The 18119-nt window shown below is 52.2% G+C and overlaps 1 protein-coding gene across 1 annotated transcript in view; it reads right to left on the bottom strand.

Moving 5' to 3' along the window:
* Positions 1-6242: 6242 nt before the first annotated feature.
* Positions 6243-18119, bottom strand: part of ANKRD11 (ankyrin repeat domain 11) — a 249941-nt gene continuing 238064 nt past the window's right edge. Inside the window, exon 13 of the mRNA XM_021932296.2 lies at positions 6243-6954. Within this exon, the coding sequence (XP_021787988.2) occupies positions 6919-6954 (36 nt within the window). The 3' untranslated portion in view covers positions 6243-6918. The remainder of the gene's footprint in view (positions 6955-18119) is intronic.

Below are 18119 nucleotides of genomic sequence, written 5' to 3'. Positions count from 1 at the left end.
TGGGAGGCCAATCACTTGAGGTCAGGAGTCTGAGACCAGCCTGGCCAACACACTGAAACCCCATCTCTATAAAAATACAAAATTAGCCAGGGGTGATGGTGGGAGCCTGTAATTCGAGCTACGTGGGAGGCTGAGGTAGGAGAATCACTTGAACCGGGGAAATGGAGGTGGCAGTGAGCTGAGATTGCACCACTACACTCCAGTCTGGGTGATAGCAAGACTCTCTCTAAAAAAAAAAATAAAAAATAACTGGTAGAGTCGAATCCTATGTAATCAAACACGTTAAATGCACGTGATCAGCCGGGCATGGTGGCTCACGCCTGTAATCCTAGCACTTTGGAAGGCTGAGGCAGGTGGATCTCTTGAGGTCAGGAGTTCCAGACCAGCCTGGTCAACACGGTGAAACCCTGTCTCTACTAAAAATACAAAAATTAGCCGGGTTTGGTGGCGCACACCTGTAGTCCCAGCTACTCAGGAACCTGAGGCAGGAGAATCACTTGAACCCAGGAGACAGAAGTTGCAGTGAGCCGAGATCACATCACTGTACTCCAGCCTTCGTCTCAAAAAAAAAAAAAGTGGAGAGGCTGTATTTAACATCAGACAAAATGACTTCAGCACAAAGAAAATTACCACAGGGTGTCAAGTGCAGTGACTGATGCCTGTAATCCCAACACTTTGGGAGGCTGAGGTGGCTGGCTCCCTTAAGGCCAGGAGTTCAAGACCAGCCTGGGCAACATGGTGAAACCCTGTCTGTACTAAAAATACAGAATTAACCGGGCATGGTGGCAGGTGCCCGTAATCCCACCTACTTGGGAGGCTGAGGCAGGAGAATCGCCTGAACCCAGGAGGCAGAGGTTGCAGTGAGCTGAGATAGTGCCACTGCAGTCCAGCCTGGGCAACAAGAGCAAAACACCGTCTCATAAATAAATAAACAAAAATTAATAAAAGCAAAATGTGATAAAGACCACAAAAATGAAAAGTTAGAGTTAATTATATTGATTCAAATTAGTTATGTTAAATATTAGCAAACAATACAAAACCACATAATAAACTATGGCCAAGTGGAATTTACCCTCAGACTGCACCTGGTTCAGTTATTAGAAAGCCTATGAAGTACTACACCATGTGAATCCACCTAAGAAGATAAGGCATGTGATTTTATCCATAGGTGTGGATGAAGCCTCTGGAAAAATTTAGTACCTATTATTGATAGAAGCACTCAAAATGGGAATTGGCGAATACTTTCTTAGGATGCCTGTGTCCATAGCTATCTCTGTGTGTGTGTGTGTACTGGAAGTGTTACCTAATGCAATTGGGCAAGACAGAATTGCAAAAAAGTGAACTATCTCTTGCATGCATTATATGATACACATGGAAAGCCCCATAGAATCAATCAGTAAAAACATTTAGTAAGTTAGAGGAGGTGAAATTGCTGTCAAAAAATAGTGGTCTTCATCTGTATAACCAACAACCAAACCAGTGAGGTGATAAAATAGTAGAGAAAACATATTTATAATAGCAATAAAACAATGCTTAGAAATAAACTTACCAAGACATGTATAAAACCTAAATGAGGAAACTTTTTGTTTGTTTGTTTGAGATGGAGTCTCACTCTGTCACCCAGGCTGGAGTGCAGTGGCATGATCTCGGCTCACTGCAACCTCCACTTCCTGGGGTCAAGTGATTCTCCTGCTTCAGCTTCCCAAGTAGCTGGGATTACAGGAACCTGCCACCACACCCGGCTAATTTTTGTATTTTTAGTAGAGACAGGGTTTCACCATGTTGATCAGGCTGGTCTCAAACTCCTGACCTCATGATCTGTCTGCCTCAGCCACCCAAAATGCTGGGCTTACAGGCGTGAGCCACCATGCCTGGCCATGAGGAAACTTTAAAACACTTTTTTTTTTTTTGAGACAGGGACTTGCTCTGTTCCACAGGCTGCAGTGCAGTGGTGTGATCACAGCTCACTGCAGCCTCCACCTCCAGGGCTCAAGCGATCCTTCCTCCTCAGCCTCTCAAGTAGCTGAGACTACAGGTGCACACCACCACACCAGGCTAATTAAAAATAAAAAAATTCTAGAGACAGGGTCTCATTTTGTTGTGCAGGCTGGTCTGGAACTGCTGGGCTCAAGCCATCCTCCCGCCTCGGCCTCCCGAAGTGCTGGGATTACAGACTTGATTGAGCCACTGTACCCAGCCTAAGAATACTCTTCAAAGACACACACAGCTGGGCGCAGTGGCTCACGCCTGTAATCCCAGCACTTTGGGAGCCCGAGGCGGAGGTGGATCACGAGGTCAGGAGATCGAGACCATCCTGGCTAATACGGTGAAACCCTGTCTCTACTAAAAATGCAAAAACTTAACTGGGCGTAGTGGTAGGCACCTGTAGTCCCAGCTGCTCAGGAGGCTGAGGGAGGAGAACGGCATGAACTCAGGAGGCGGAGCTTGCAGTGAGCCAAAATCGTGCCACTGCACTCCAGCCTGGGCGACAGAGCGAGACTCCATCTCAAAAAAAAAAGACACACATAGACTTGAACAAATGGGCAAATTCCTTGTTCTTTGATGAGATGACTTAACATCATAAAGATCCCATTCTTAATTCAGAAATGAAACATAATCCCAGTTACAACAGCACCAAAAGCTGTTTGTGGAGTTAATGCAGATTGACCCTGAAGTTCATATGGAAGCACAGACGTCTGATGGTGCCCAAGAAAACCCAGGAGACAAAACTGGTGCTTCCCTGTGGACACTGCAGCACCCTCTGAAGCCACTGTAATTAAAGCGTGTGACACATGGCCAGGAAGCAGACAGATGGACAAAAATGGAATATCTGGAAATAGACCTAGCAACATGGAAATTTAGTTCATAAAGGGGGTATTTCAGATCAGTGGGGCAAAAAATGCACTTCGTAATGAAAGATGCTAAGACAATTGGTGAGCTGTCTGAGCAGGATGGTTTCACATGTGTAAGTTACATCCTTCAGGCCGGGTGCAGTGGCTCACGCCTGTAATCCCGGCACTTTGGGGGGCCAAGGGGTGCAAATCAGTTGAGATCAGGATTTCGAGACCAGCCTGGCCAACATGGTGAAACCCTATCTCAGCCAGGCACGGTGGCTCATGCCTGTAATCCCAGCACTTTGGGAGGCCGAGGCAGGCAGATCACGAGGTCAGGAGATCGAGACCATCCTGGTTAACACAGTGAAACCCCGTCTCTACTAAAAATACAAAAGAATTAGCCAGGCGTGGTGGGAGGCACCTGTAGTCCCAGCTCGGGAGGCTGAGGCAGGAGAATGGCATGAACCTGGGAGGTGGAGCTTACAGTGAGCCAAGATCGTGCCACTGCACTCCAGCCTGGGCGACAGAGCGAGACTCCGTCTCAAAAAAAGAAAAAAGAAACCCCATCTCTACTAAAAATACGAAAATCAGCCAGGCGTGGTGGTGCACACCTGTAATCCCAGCTACTCAGGGGGCTGAAGCAGGAGAATTGGTTGAGCCCGGGAGGCGGAGGTTGCAGTGAGCCGAGATCGCGCCCCTGCACTCCACCCTGGGCGACAGAGCGAGACTCCGCCCCCGCCCCCCCCCCCCCCCCCCGCCAAAAAAATTACTCTGTTCACAAGAATAAGCTCCAAATGGATCAGGGATCTCATGTGGACAGATGAAACGGGGGTTATGCAAATGGTTTCGGGGCGATTGGGAAGAGGGCTGGCCAGCAGGGGCGGTTGCACAGGCAGGCCGGGCTTCGGGGTGGGGGTCGTCACTCAGGAACTCAGGGCCGGGGAGGGGCTTGTGAGCCGGTGACACACTCAGCACGGTCCGTACCCTCTGAAGGGCAGCCGGGGCTGGGTCCTGACAGCCCTCAGGTTTCGCTTTTCTGTGGCTAGCAGGTGTTTGGCACCATTTCACAGGGTACACAGAGCAGACGGGACCTAGATGACGACTCATGTGCGTGTCTGGGCTCTGTTTAAAACAGACCTGGGCCGGAGTCTTGAAGAGCAGAATCCCGAAGTTGAAGTCACAAAAGATCAAAATCCCTACAGTGTGAAATCCTGAAAATGGCAAATCCTCAAGACTAAAGGCCCGAAAATCCTGAAAATGGCAAATCCCAGAAGACTAAAGGCCCAAAAATCCTGAAAATGGCAATCCCAAAAGACTAAAAGTCCGAAAATAATGTAATCCTTTAAGTAGTTTTCTTGTTTTTATTTTATTTATTTGTTTTTGAGACAGAGTCTCCCTCTGTCACCCAGGCTGAAGTGCAGTGCCGCTATCATAGCTCACTGCAGCCTCAACCTTCTGGGCTCAAATGGTCCTCCCACCAGAGCCTCCCACACCGCTGGGATTACAGGCACAAACCACCTTGCCCAGCTACAGAGTAATTTTTAAACTTCTTTAGAAGACATTTAGACTGATCCCAGCACTTTGGGAGGCCGAGGCGGGCAGATCACAAGGTCAGGAGATCGAGACCATCCTGGCTAACATGGTGAAACCCCGTCTCTACCAAAAATACAAAAAACTAGCCGGGCGCGGTGGCGGCGCCTGTAGTCCCAGCTACTCAGGAGGCTGAGGGAGGAGAATGGTGCGAACCCGGGAGGCGGAGCTTGCAGTGAGCTGAGATCGGGCCACTGCACTCCAGCCTGGGGGACAGAGTGGGACTCTGTCCCAAAAAAAAAAAAAAAAAAGACATTTAGACTGGACATGGTGGCTCACGACAGGAATCCCAGCAATGTGGGAGCTCAAGGTGGGAGGATCGTTAGAGCCCAGGAGTTTGAGGCCAGCCTGGGAAACGGAGACCCTGTCTTTACGAAAAAAAGTTTAAAAAATTAGCCAGGTGTGGTGGCTCACGCCTGTGCTTCCAGGTGCTCTGGAGGCTTAGCCAGGAGGATCACTTGAACTCAGGAGTTTGAGGCTGCAGTGAGCTGTGATAGCGTCACTGCACGCCAGCCTGAGACCCTGTCTCTAAAATATATATAAATATATATATATATATATATATATAAAAAACTATAGGCTGGGTACAGTGGCTCACACCTGTAATCCCAACACTTTGGGAGGCTGAGGCGGGCAGATCACCTGAGGTCTGGTGTTTGAGACCAGCCTGACCAACATGGAGAAACCCCATCTCCACTAAAAATACAAAATTAGCCGGGCGTGGTGGCACATGCCTGTAATCCCAACTACTCGGGAGGCTGAGGCAGGAGAATGGCGTGAACCTGGGAGGCGGAGCTTGCAGTGAGCCGAGATCGCGCCACTGCACTCCAGCCTGGGCGACAGAGTGAGACTCCGTCTCAAAAAAAAAAAAAAAAATTAGACATTTGAATCTAACAATGTAACTCTGGACGTCAGACTCTCCCCACTCCCCAGGATTTGCTGGGTTTTGGTTTTTGTTGTGGGCTGTCTGTGCTGAGGTGTAAACTGAAGACATTCTCACGTCTTTCCTGATCATCTATCTATAGATCTACATTTATATATATATAACATATATAAACATATAGTATAGTAAATGTGTGTATTATACATATATATTAACCACGCCCGGCTAATTTTTTGTATTTTTAGTAGAGACGGGGTTTCACTGTGTTAGCCAGGATGGTCTCGATCTCCTGACCTCGTGATCTGCGTGCCTCAGCCTCCCACAGTGCTAGGATTACAGGTGTGAGCCACCGCGCCCGGCCTCAGACTTCTAATCTTTAGCAAAAGTTCCAAGCAGGCCAAGGACACAGATGGTGCCTGCACCTGCACAGCCACCCACAGTCGAGAGGAGAGCAGAGGCACCGGGCCACCAGAGAGGAACGGATTCCCCAGCCCGGCTCTGGGCTGGTCAGCAACCCCCACTTCCCACCCTGCCTACTCAAAAGAAAGGGTCCTTCTCCTTCCAGCCCCCTCCACCCTCCCTCCAGGACCTCCCTGATGTGCACGGGGTCTGTGCAGGTGTTAAGCCACACCCACGCCCTCCCAGGGGGCGGGGCCTCGAAAGGGACTGCAGGCGCCACAGTCAACAGGAGGGAGGGCTTCTGGCCGATGTGGCAAGGAGGCTCCAGAAGGCGGCGGCGTTGACCTTGGGCGTTGAGGGATGAGAAGGAGTTTGGTAGGAAGGTGCTACAGGCAGGGGGCCTCGGGGCACAAAGGGATGCTGGAGTGTCACTGGTGATAAATCTGTCCGGGTCTGCAGCAACCTCAGTTCTTGCCTCCTTCGAAGAAAGAATTCAACCGCGGGGCATAAGGCAGAGGGAGAGACTGAGGCACACGTCAGAGCAGAAGTGAAGTTTATTAAAGAGCTTTAAAGCAGGAAGGAAAGTACGCCTGGAAGAAGGCCAGGAGTGCGACTTGAAAGGCAAGTATGTGGTTTGACCTTCTGACTTGGGGTTTGATACAGTGACACAATGCAGGGTCTTGCGTTACTTCTCCCCACTCACCCACCTCCCGAGATCTTCTTGGGAAGCTGCTGATTACCAGCTTCAGCTGTTTTCTGTCTAATAGGAGAGTGTCTTGCCCTGGCGCTGGCTGTGACCAATTATTACTTTACAGAGACAGTTAACAACCACCTGACCATCAGCTGATGGGGGTCAGCATCCTGTTGCGTGTGTGTGGTGGTGCGGAGCCCTCTTCTGCCCTGCTTATACCCCCTAGCTACCCACACTAACATTTCTTCCCACAGGAGTCCAAGACCCCAATTCTTGAGGGAAAATGGACAAAGGTCAGTCTTCTGTAGCTGCTGCCTGCCGACAGAGGGGCAGAGGTGGTGGTTCTGTGAGTCTTGGCCTCTTGTTGTCAGGGCAGGGTTGGCTCCATGGGTTACTGAAAGCGGTGCCCAGCCAGGGAGCGGTATCCAGGGAGATGGGCAGGATTTTGCCTCTGTCCTGTCCCCGTGATGGGCAGTCCAGGGGTCCCCTGTAGAAGGGTGGCTCTTGAATATTGAGAGGACCTATCCCTTGCTGAGGACCACCTGGAGTTTGATGACCTGAAGGCGAGAGGAGACAAATCGGGTTATTAGATTTAGAAGAATGTTGTCTGGGCATGGTGGCTCACGCCTGTAATTTCAGTGCTTTGAGAGGTCGAGGTGAGCAGATCACCTGAGGACAGGAGTTCAAGACCAGCCTGGGTAACATGGTGAAACTCCGTCTCTACTGAAAATACAGGAAAAAACAAAAAACAAAAAACAAAAAAAACTAGCCAGGCGTGATGGCACGTGCCTATAATCCCAGCTACTCTGGAGGCTGAGGCATGAGAATCACTTGAACCTGGGAGGAGGTTGCAGTGAGCCGAGATCAGGCCATTGCACTTCAGCCTGGGCGACAGAGCAAGGCTCCTTTAAACAAACAAACAAGGCCGGGCACGGCAGCTCACTCCTGTAATCCCAGCACTTTGGGAGGCCGAGGCAGGCGAATCACGAGGTCAGGAGTTTGAGACCAGCCTGGCCAACATGGTGAAACCCCGTCTCTACTAAAAATACAAAAATTGGGCGTGGTGGTGCACGCCTATAATCCAGCTACGTGGGAGGCTGAGGCGGGAGAATTACTTGAACCTGGGAGACAGAGGTTGCAGTGAGCCCCACCATTGCACTCCAGCCTGGGCGAGATTCAGTCTCAAAAAAAAAAAAAAGATGGCTTCACCCGGCTGGCAGACATGCACGGGCACCTGTGAGGGTCGGAGCAAAGAGCCAGATGGGACCACCGCTTGCTTCAGCAAAGTGCCACAGGATCCACCTATTCTGAGGGGCCCCAGGGACACGCACGGCCTCGGTGACGTCATAGACACAGACCACACACCACCTAGCTAATGGCCATGACGCAGGCCTAAGAAATGAACCGCAGCACCAGCGACTGCGCCCTCTCTGTCCTGCCCATTTCAAGAGGGACTTGGGCAGCGGCTGGAGAACTGTGCTCAGCGGCATTTCCCGGTGAGGTGCTTGACACTTGACCTCAGCTCTGTGCCTTCCCATCCCCTTTCCAGTTCCTGGGTGTTTTCACCCACTTAATCTGCTGGGGGCCGTGCTGTCCCTGAGTTTTTACTTCAAAATGCAACGTTTTGAACATATGTGTGCATGTATCTTTATAATAAAATGATTTACATTCCTTTGGGTATATACCCAGTAATGGGATTGCTAGTCAAATGGAATTTCTGATTCTAAATCTTTAAGGAATCACCACACTGTCTGCCACAATGGTTGAACTAAGTTACACTCCCACCAACAGTGTAAAAGTGCTCCTTTTTCTCCACAACCTTGCCAGCGTGTGTTGTTACTTTTCTTTCTTTCTTTTTTCTGTTGATACAGTCTCGGAGTCTCATTCTGTCGCCCAGGCTGGAGTGCAGTGGATCTTGGCGCACTGCAACTTCCTCCTCTGGGGTTCAAGCAATTCTCCTATCTCAGCCTCCCAAGGAGCTGGGATTATTGGCATGCGCCACCATGCCTGGCTAAATTTTTGTTTTGTTTTGTTTTTGAGATGGAGTCTCGCTCTGTCACCCAGACTGGAGTGCAGTAGCGCGATCTCAGCTCACTGCAACCTCCGCCTCCCGGGTTCACGCCATTCTCCTGCCTCAGCCTTCTGAGTAGCTGGGACTACAGGTGCCCGCCACTGCGCCTGGCTAGTTTTTTTGTATTTTTAGTAGAGACGGGGTTTCACCATGTTATTAGCAGGATGGTCTGAATCTCCTGACCACGTGATCCACCCGCCTCGGCCTCCCAAAGTGCTGGGATTACAGGCATGAGCCACCGCGCCTGGCCATTTTTTTGTATTTTTAATAGAGGCAGGGTTTCACCATGTTGCAGTGGCTGGTCTTGAGCCCCTGACTCAAGTGATCTTGAGGCTGCTCTCCTCAGCCTCCCAAAGTGCTGGGATTACAGGCGTGAGCCACCGCACCCGGCCCATCTGTTGTTTCTTGACTTTTTTTTTTTTGAGACAGAGTCTTGCTCTGTTGCCCAGGCTGGAGTGCATGATGCCATCTTGGATCACTGCAGCCTCCGCCTCCTGGGTTCAAGCGATTCTCCTGCTTCAGTGGGGTCCCGAGTAGCTGGGATTACAGGTGTGCGCCACCACCCGGCTAATTTTTGTGTTTTCAGTAGAGACGGGGTTTCACCATGTTGGCCAGGCTGGTCTCAAACTCCTGACCTCAGGTGATGCACCTGACTCGGCCTCTCAAAGTGCTGGGGTGACAGGCATGAGCCACTGTGCCCAGCCGACAGTGCTGGGGTGACAGGCGTGAGCCACCATGCCTGGCCTATTTCTTGGCTTTCTAATAATCGCCATTCTGACTGGCATGAGATGGTATCCCACGGTGGTTTTGATTTGCATTTCTCTAATGATCAGTGATGTTGAACCTTTTTTCATGTTTGTTGGCTGCATGTATGTCTTCTTTTGAGAAGTGTCTGTTCATGTCCTTTGCCCACTTTTGGTTTTTTTTGTAAATTCGCTCAAGTTCCTTGTAGATTCTCGATATTAGACCTTTGTCAGATGTACAGACTGCAAAATTTTTCTCCCATTCTGTAGGTCTCTGTTAGCTCTGATGATTATTTTGCTCTGCAAAAGTTTAATTAGATCTTTAGTTTAATTAGATCCCATTGGCCATTTTTTGCTTTTGTTGCAATTGCTTTTTGTGATTTGATCATTGCAGCACTATTCACAATAGCAAAGACACGGAATCGACCCCAGTGTCCATCAGTGACAGAGTGGATAAAGAAAATGTGGTGCATACACACCATGGAATACTATGCAGCCATAAAAAAGAAGCGAGATCATGTCCTTTGCAGGGACATGGGTGGAGTTGGAAGCCTTTATCCTCAACAAACTAACGCGGGAACAGGAAACTAAACAGGGCATGTTCTCACTTATAAGTGGGAGCTGAACCATGTGAACACATGGTCACAGGGAGGGGAACAAGGCACATTGGGGCGGTTGGGGGAGGGCATTAGGAAAAATAGCTAATGCATGTCCCGCTTCATCCCCACCTGATGGGTTGATAGGTGCAGCAAACCACCATGGCACACATAACAAGCCTGAACGTCCTGCACGTGTACCCCAGATATTTAAAAAAAAAAAAAAAAAAATCCGACGTTTTGTGAAAGCTGTTGGGGCATTAGTGGATCCAAGCACCAAACAGGACAGCAGGTGGGGACGGGGGACAGAGGCGGGTGGAGAGAGAAGCCAGCGGGTTCCAGGGCCCCAGGGCAGTCCCTGGAAGAGATGTGGCAGCCCCTCTGCAGTTTCCACGTTGGTGGTCGTGAAGCAAATTCCAGGCTCTGCTCCCCAGCCGGCGCGTGCCGCCCTCGCCTTCAGCTCCAATCCTGCTGCGCCCCAGGCCGCCCGCGCCTGGCAGCCGCCGGGCTCTGACTAAGCCCCCGCCGGGCCCCTGGGACCAGCCTCTCCGCGGGCCTGGTCTGTGCGCGCGCGTCAGCGACACCGTCGGACCAGGGGCCGCCCCGGAGCGGGGAGCCCAGGAGGACGGCCGGGTGGCCGGGGGCAGAGGCGCCAGGGAGGATGGAGAAGGGACACCCAGGGCCTGGGCGGGCTGGGGGCGGGGAGGGCTGCGGGGCAGCAAGGAAGGGGGCGCACCTGGGTGACCCGGCTGAGCAGGAGCGGGCAGGAGTTCGGGACGCGCTGGCTCCAGGCGCTGGACTGCGGCGAGGAGCTGCGCTGGGGGCACCGCGCGGGGTTCTGCGAGGATTGCTGGGCGGGGCGCGCGCGGAGCGAAGCTGACCGGGGGCGGGGCCTAGGCCGGGGATGGCCGTGGTGGGCGGGGCCTGAGCCGTGAAGGGGCGGGTCTGGCAGGGACGGGGCCTGATCTGCGCCGTAGGGCGGAGCCTCGAGGGGCGGAGCCGGCGGGTGATCCGCGAGGGGGCGGGGCTTAGAGCCACTAAGAGGCGGGGCCCCGTGAGGGAGGCACGTGGGAGCCGGGGGGCGTGGCCGGGGCGTGGCCGGGAGCGCTCAGGTGCGCGCGGGGCGCAGGTGCACGCAGGTTGCTCGCCGGCGCGCGGGGTCCGGCGGGCGTCCCGGGGTGGTCCCCGCGTGGGGCCAGGGGCGTCCGCGCGGGCGGGGCGAGGTCGGGGACGGAAGCCGCCCGCCCTCCTCGGCGCTGGGAGCTTTTGGCTGGTTCTGCGGGAGGAGCTCCCAGGTGACCCGCGGGGTCTGAAGCCGCCGCTCGGGAGCTCGGGGCCTGCGCGGCGTCTACGGGGCGAGCGAGGGAGAACTGACGCCTTTCGCCCGGATCCTTCGCCCCTTCCGAGAACCAGGTGGGTCGCGTTTGTTTTCAAGTCCGATGGTTTTCGCGGTAATTTGCGAGAAGCACCACGGTGGATCCTGTGGGTCGCTCCTGAGCTTTCTGACTCCCGGTGTTGCTGTCAGTGGGCTCTGCGCGCGCGCGAACAGTTCGAACGGGCACGTTCCTGCGGTTCAGGGCGCCGTTCGCGTCCTCACACTCGGATCCAGGTGGAACTCACGCCACAGCCACCGCGTCGCAGGGCTCAGCTCGGCGCCGCCCCCGCAGCGCTGCGGGCCCTGCACCTTCCCGGGCTCCGGAACGGCCTCTGCCCCTCTCCGCGCCCTCCCGGCCCCGCAGCCCCCGCTCCGCGGCCCCGCCCGTGCTGACCTCCGCTCGGTGCAGCCCTGCGTGCTGGGGCTGTTGTGTTCCGGCGTCTTTCACTTAGAATCGCGTCTTCAAGGTCCGTGCGCGGCGGAGCGGGGGTCAGGCCCGCGGTGCTTTTCCGGAGGGACTAATATTCCGTGCACGGAGCCCGCGCTGGGGTAGGGCCTGGGCCACCCCATCTGATTAGTCCCCGCTCACTGGCGCCGGCCCCGCGGAGACCTCGCAGGTGCCGAGAGAAACGAGATGAGCAGAGTCTGGACACGTGCGCGGGGCCGGGAGGAGCCTGCGCCGCCTCCTAACGCGGAAATCTGCCCCCAAGGCGGAGCCTGCCGGTGTCTCCGCGCGCGCCGCGCACCTGTCGGCGTCATTTCTGCTCCGCCTGCGCAGCGACCACCCGCCGCACCTGCGCTGACGCAGGACCCTCCTGGAAACCGAGCAGCACCCGCGTTCGGGAGCCCGGGAGCCTCCTCTCCCGGCGCCGGTCTTAATAAACGGTGTGTGTGTGAGATGGAGCCTCGCTCTTTTGCCCAGGCTGGAGTGCAGAGGCGCGACCTCGGCTCACTGCAACCTCCGCCTCTCGGGTTCAGGCCTCAGCCTCCCTAGTGGCCGGGACTACAGGTGCCCGCCACCACACCCGGCGAATTATTTTTTATTTTTTACTTTTTATTTTTGGTAGAGACAGGGTTTTGCCATGTTGCCCAGGCTGGTCTCCAACTCCTGACCTCAGGTGATCCGCCCGCCTCGGCCTCCCAAAGTGCTGGGATTACAGGCGTGAGCACCGCACCGGCCTTAATAGACCTTATCTGGGAGAAGTGTGTCTGGCCTCGTGTCAGTTTCTGTTGCGTGGCAAGGTGAGAACCCGCGGCGGTGACAGCATGGAGACTGAGTTCGCTTGTCCGTTCCTCTCTGGATGGACGCGTGGGTGGTGTCCACTCTGCCCTCTGTAAGGGTGCCACGAGGACATTGGGCTCATGTTTTCAGTTGTTTAGGGTATAAATCTAGGAGTCGAATGGGGAGGTCCTATGGTAATTCTGTGTTTAAACCTTTGTACCCTTTACTTTTAAAGTAATTTTAAATGTTAATATTTTAAATGATGGCAAAATATGCATAAGATAAAACCTACCATTTAACCCATTTTTACTGAACAATTCAGTGGCATGACACTTATGTAACCATCATGATGGTCTATTTTCAAATTTTTCTTCCCAAAAAGCAAGCATGAGGCCAGGCGTAGTGGCTCATGCCTGTAATCCCAGCACTTTGGAAGGCCCACATGGGCGGATCACGAGGTCAGGAGATTGAGACCATCCTGGCTAACACGGTGAAACCCCGTCTCTACTAAAATACAAAAAATTAGCCGGGCGAGGTGGCGGGCGCCTGTAACCCCGGCTATTCGGGAGGCTGAGGCAGGAGAATGGTGTGAACCCGGGAGGCAGAGCTTGCAGTGAGCCGAGATGGAGCCACCGCACTCCAGCCTGAGCAACGGAGGCAGACTCCATCTGAAAAAAAAAGAAAGCATTAAGCAGTAACTCCCCATTCCCCCCACGCACCCACTGCTGGTTAACCTCTCATCTCTCTGTCTCTGAACTTGCCTCCTGTAAGGACTTTGTGTAAGTGGAATATTGCAATATTTGTCCTTTGTCTAGCCTCGTGTTCTCAAGGTTCAGTCATCTATGTTGCAGCATCTTTCCATAATTCGTTCCATTTTAGGAATATTGACACTGGCCCAACTGTCCCATAGAACAGATGTTTATGGTTTCTTTTAAATAAACATAGAAATTGGCCCTCCCTAGGCCGGGCGCGGTGGCTCAAGCCTGTAATCCCAGCACTTTGGGAGGCCGAGGCGGGCAGATCACAAGGTCAGGAGATCGAGACCATCCTGGCTAACACAGTGAAACCCTGTCTCTACTTAAAAAATACAAAAAACTAGCCGGGCGAGGTGGCGGGCGCCTGTAGTCCCAGCTACTCGGGAAGCTGAGGCAGGAGAATGGCGTAAACCCGGGAGGCGGAGCTTGCAGTGAGCTGAGATCCGGCCACTGCACTCCAGTTTGGGCGACAGAGCGAGACTCTGTCTCAAAAAAAAAAAAAGAAATTGGCCCTCCCAGTCTTAAAACTTGAGAAAGTTACATTTGTCTTATCTGAGTTGCTTTCTCAGGAAACCAGCCATTGGGCCTCCAGATCGCACCAAGAAGTTGAAACCCACCAGATCATAGCATCTGGACAATGAGAGGCCAGACCCCTCACCCCCTCATGATTGCCTAGCTGGCCACCTGCTCCCATTGACCAGCTCTTCCTTACCCTCCCTAATTCCTGTTTTCCCGCACACAGATGCATTTCTTCCCTGCTATAACCCCCTAATTTTAGGCAGTGGAGGAGACAGATCTGAGGCTGGGTTCCCATCTCCCTGCAGCAGCACTGGAGTTGAGCCTTCTTTCCTGGCAGGACCCGGTCTGTTTGTAGAACAAGCAGCAGGACCCAGCCTGAACCCCGGCGTTTCAGTCACAGATCTGTGTACAAGTATCTGTTCAAGCTCTTGTTTTAATTTCTCTTTGGTGTATACCTGGAAGTGGAGTCGCTGGGTCATGGGGTGACTCTGTAACTGTCAGAGGAACCCCAAATGGGTTTCCGAGGTGGCTGCTCTTCACACTCTGGTGAACAGCATGGGGACGCAGATTCCCCGCAGCCTTGCCGTCACTTACCTCCCGTTTTCAGTGATTATGTGAGAAACACACATTCACCCGTCCAAACCTGAAGAACGGACTTGGAGACTCGAGGAACAGGCAGAGCATGCAGTGAGCCGAGATCGCGCCTCTGCACTCCAGCCTGGGTGACAGAGCGAGACTCCGTTAAAAAAAAAAAAAGAGAAAAGGACCATTTAAAATGTTTTCTCGGGCCGGGCGCGGTGGCTCAAGCCTGTAATCCCAGCACTTTGGGAGGCCGAGACGGGCGGATCACAAGGTCAGGAGATCGAGACCATCCTGGCTAACACGGCGAAACCCTGTCTCTACTAAAAACACAAAAAAAAAAATTAGCCGGGCGAGGTGGCGGCGCCTGTAGTCCCAGCTACTCGGGAGGCTGAGGCAGGAGAATGGCGGGAACCCGGGAGGCGGAGCTTGCAGTGAGCTGAGATCTGGCCACTGCACTCCAGCCTGGGCGAAAGAGAAAGACCCCGTCTCAAAAAAAAAAAAAAAAAAAAAAAAAATGTTTTCTCACATTTTATTGTAGCAAAATACATGTAACATAAAACGTACTGTCTAAGCGATTTTAAGTGTGCAGTTCGGTGGTACTAAATACTTACGTCATCTTGTGCAACTATCAGCCCCATCTCCTTTCTTCCTTTTTTGTTTTTTGAGATGGAGTCTCGCTCTGTCGCCCAGGCTGGAGGGCAGCGGTGCGATCTCGGCTCACTGCAACCTCTGCCTCCCGGGTTCAAGCCAGTCTCCTGCCTCAGCCTCCCGAGTAACTGGGATTACAGGTGCACCACCATGCCCAGCTAATGTTTGTATTTTTAGTAGAGATGGGGTTTCACCATGTTGGCCAGGCTGGTCTCGAACTCTTGACCTCAAGTGATCCTATTATGAACATGAGTATAGAAATAGCTTTGAGACCCTGCTTTGAGTTCTTTTAAGTTTGTATATGAAATTGCTGGATCATGTGGTAGTTCCATTTTTAACTCAGAATCACCATGGGGTTTTGGACAGCGGCTGCAACATTTTACATCCCATCCGCGGTGTCCGTCCATCCTCACAAAGGCTGGTGCTCTCTGCGCTCTCCATGCTATTCCGTGGGTCCATGTGTCTCTATATGTCTGTCTCTTTTTTTTTGAGATGGAGTCTCGCTCTGTCTCCCACGTTGGAGTGCAGTGGCACAATCTCAGCTCACTGCAACCTCTCCCTCCCGGGTTCAAGTGATTCTTCTGCCTCAGCCTCCTGAGTAGCTGGGCTTACAGGTGTGCACCACCACACCCAGCTAATTTTTGTATTTTTAGTAGAGACGGGGTTTCACCATGTTGGCCAAGATGGTCTCGATCTCTTGACCTTGTGATCTGCCCGCCTCGGCCTCCCAAAGTGCTGGGATTACAGGTGTGAGCCACCGTGCCCGGCCACCACCCGATTTTTTTTCTATTGATTTCCTGTTTTCAATTTCATTGATTTCTCTTCTAATTTTTATTTAGTGATTTATCTTTTCTTCTTCCTGCTTTCATTGGGTTAATTTGCTCTTCTTCTTGCTTCCTAAGGTGAAACTTTGGATGACTGATTTTAGATCTCGCCTCTAATATATACATTCAGTGCTATCACTTGGCCACGATACACTGCTTTTGCTGTGTCCCACAAGTTTTGATAAGTTGTGTTTTATTTTCATTTAATATATACATATTTACACACACACACACACGCTTTTTTTTTTTTTGAGATGGAGTTTTGCTCTTGTTGCCCAGGCTGGAGTGCAGTGGCGCTATCTTGGCTCGCCACAACCTCCACTTCCCAGGTTCAAGTGATTCTCCTGCTTCAGCCTCCCAAGTAGCTGGGACTACAGGCATGCACCACCAAGCCCAGCTAGTTTTTTGTACTTTTAGTAGAGATGGGGTTTCACCATGTTGGTCAGGCTTGTTGCGAACTCCTGACCTCAGGTGATCCACCCGCCTCGGCTGGGATTACAGGCTTGAGCCACCGCCCCTGGCCCATTTAAAATATTTTTTTTTTTTTTTTTTTTTTTGAGACGGAGTCTCGCTCTGTCGCCCAGACTGGAGTGCAGTGGCCGGATCTCAGCTCACTGCAAGCTCCACCTTCCGGGTTCACGCCATTCTCCTGCCTCAGCCTCCCGAGTAGCTGGGACTACAGGCGCCCGCCACCTCGCCCGGCTAGTTTTTTGTATTTTTTTTAGTAGAGACAGGGTTTCACCATGTTAGCCAGGATGGTCTCGATCTCCCGACCTCGTGATCCGCCCGTCTCGGCCTCCCAAAGTGCTGGGATTACAGGCTTGAGCCACCGCGCCCGGCCCATTTAAAATATTTTTAAAGTCCTCTTGAGATTTATTCTTTGACCAATGTGTAATTTAGAGGTGTGTTGTTTAATCTCTAAGTATTTTGGCATTCTCCGGCTTCTTTCTCTTCTTGATTTCTAGTTTAATTCCATTGTGGTCTGAGAATGGACATTGCACGATTTCTATTCTTTTAAATTTGTTAAGGTTTTTACAGCCCAGAATGTGGCCTGTTTTGGTGACTGTTCCAGGTGGGCTTAAGAAGAACACGTATTCTGTCGTTGGATGAAGTGGTCTGCAGGTGCCATTATATCCAGCTGATGGATGGTCCTGTTGAGTTCAACATGTTCTTACTGAATTTCTGCCTGTTGGATCCACCCGTTTTTGATAGAGGAGTACAGACGCCAACTGTAATAGTGAATTCATCTGTTTCTCCCTGCAGCTCTCTCTTTCTAAACAAGTTCTTCTAACACGTCGTGCAAGACAGGCCTACTGGTGGCCGGGCGCGGTGGCTCAAGCCTGTAATCCCAGCACTTTGGGAGGCCGAGATGGGCGGATCACGAGGTCAGGAGATCGAGACCATCCTGGCTGACACGGTGAAACCCCGTCTCTACTAAAAAATACAAAAAAAAAAACTAGCCGGGCGAGGTGGCGGGCGCCTGTAGTCCCAGCTACTCGGGAGGCTGAGGCAGGAGAATGGCGTAAACCTGGGAGGCGGAGCTTGCAGTGAGCTGAGATCCGGCCATTGCACTCCAGCCTGGGTGACAGAGCGAGACTCCACCTCAAAAAAAAAAAAAAAAAAAAGACAGGCCTACTGGTAACAAACTTCTTCAATTTTTGTCTGAGAAAGTCTTTGTTTGTCCTTTAGTTTGACAGATAATTTTGCAGGGTGTAGACCCCCGGGTCGGTGGTTATCTTTGTCTAAGCACTTTAAATGTTTCCCTCATTTCGGCCGGGCGCGGTGGCTCACGCCTGTCATCCCAGCACTTTGGGAGGCCGAGACGGGTGGATCACGAGGTCAGGAGATCGAGACCATCCTGGCTAACACGGTGAATCCCCGTCTCTACTAAAAAATACAAAAAAACTAGCCGGGCGAGGTGGCGGCGCCTGTAGTCCCAGCTACTCGGGAGGCTGAGGCAGGAGAATGGCGTGAACCCGGGAAGTGGAGCTTGCAGTGAGCTGAGATCTGGCCACTGCACTCCAGCCTGGGGGACAGAGCGAGACTCCGCCTCAAAAACAAAACAAAACAAAACAAAACCAAAACAAAACAAAACAAAACAAAAAAAGAAATTATGAAAGTATTAATTTGGGGAACTGATAAATGTCCATGAAATCTTCACAATCTATGTTCAGAGGCTGCAGCACAGACAGGTGTAAGAAATTATAAACCCTAACTTCCCACAACACCAGAAAAAGCTGATCGGGAGAGGCTCTCAGCCAAATGCAAGTGTGGATGCTGCCCTGGGCAGGAACACAGCTGGGAGGAACTCGGTGAAACCCCGTCTCTACTAAAAATACAAAAAAAACTAGCCGGGCGAGGTGGCGGCGCCTGTAGTCCCAGCTACT

This window comes from Papio anubis, chromosome 18 (assembly GCF_008728515.1).
Source record: "Papio anubis isolate 15944 chromosome 18, Panubis1.0, whole genome shotgun sequence".
In the NCBI taxonomy this organism is placed as follows: domain Eukaryota; kingdom Metazoa; phylum Chordata; class Mammalia; order Primates; family Cercopithecidae; genus Papio; species Papio anubis.
Note: the sequence above shows the minus strand (reverse complement) of the source record. Positions and strands in the feature narration are given on the sequence as shown.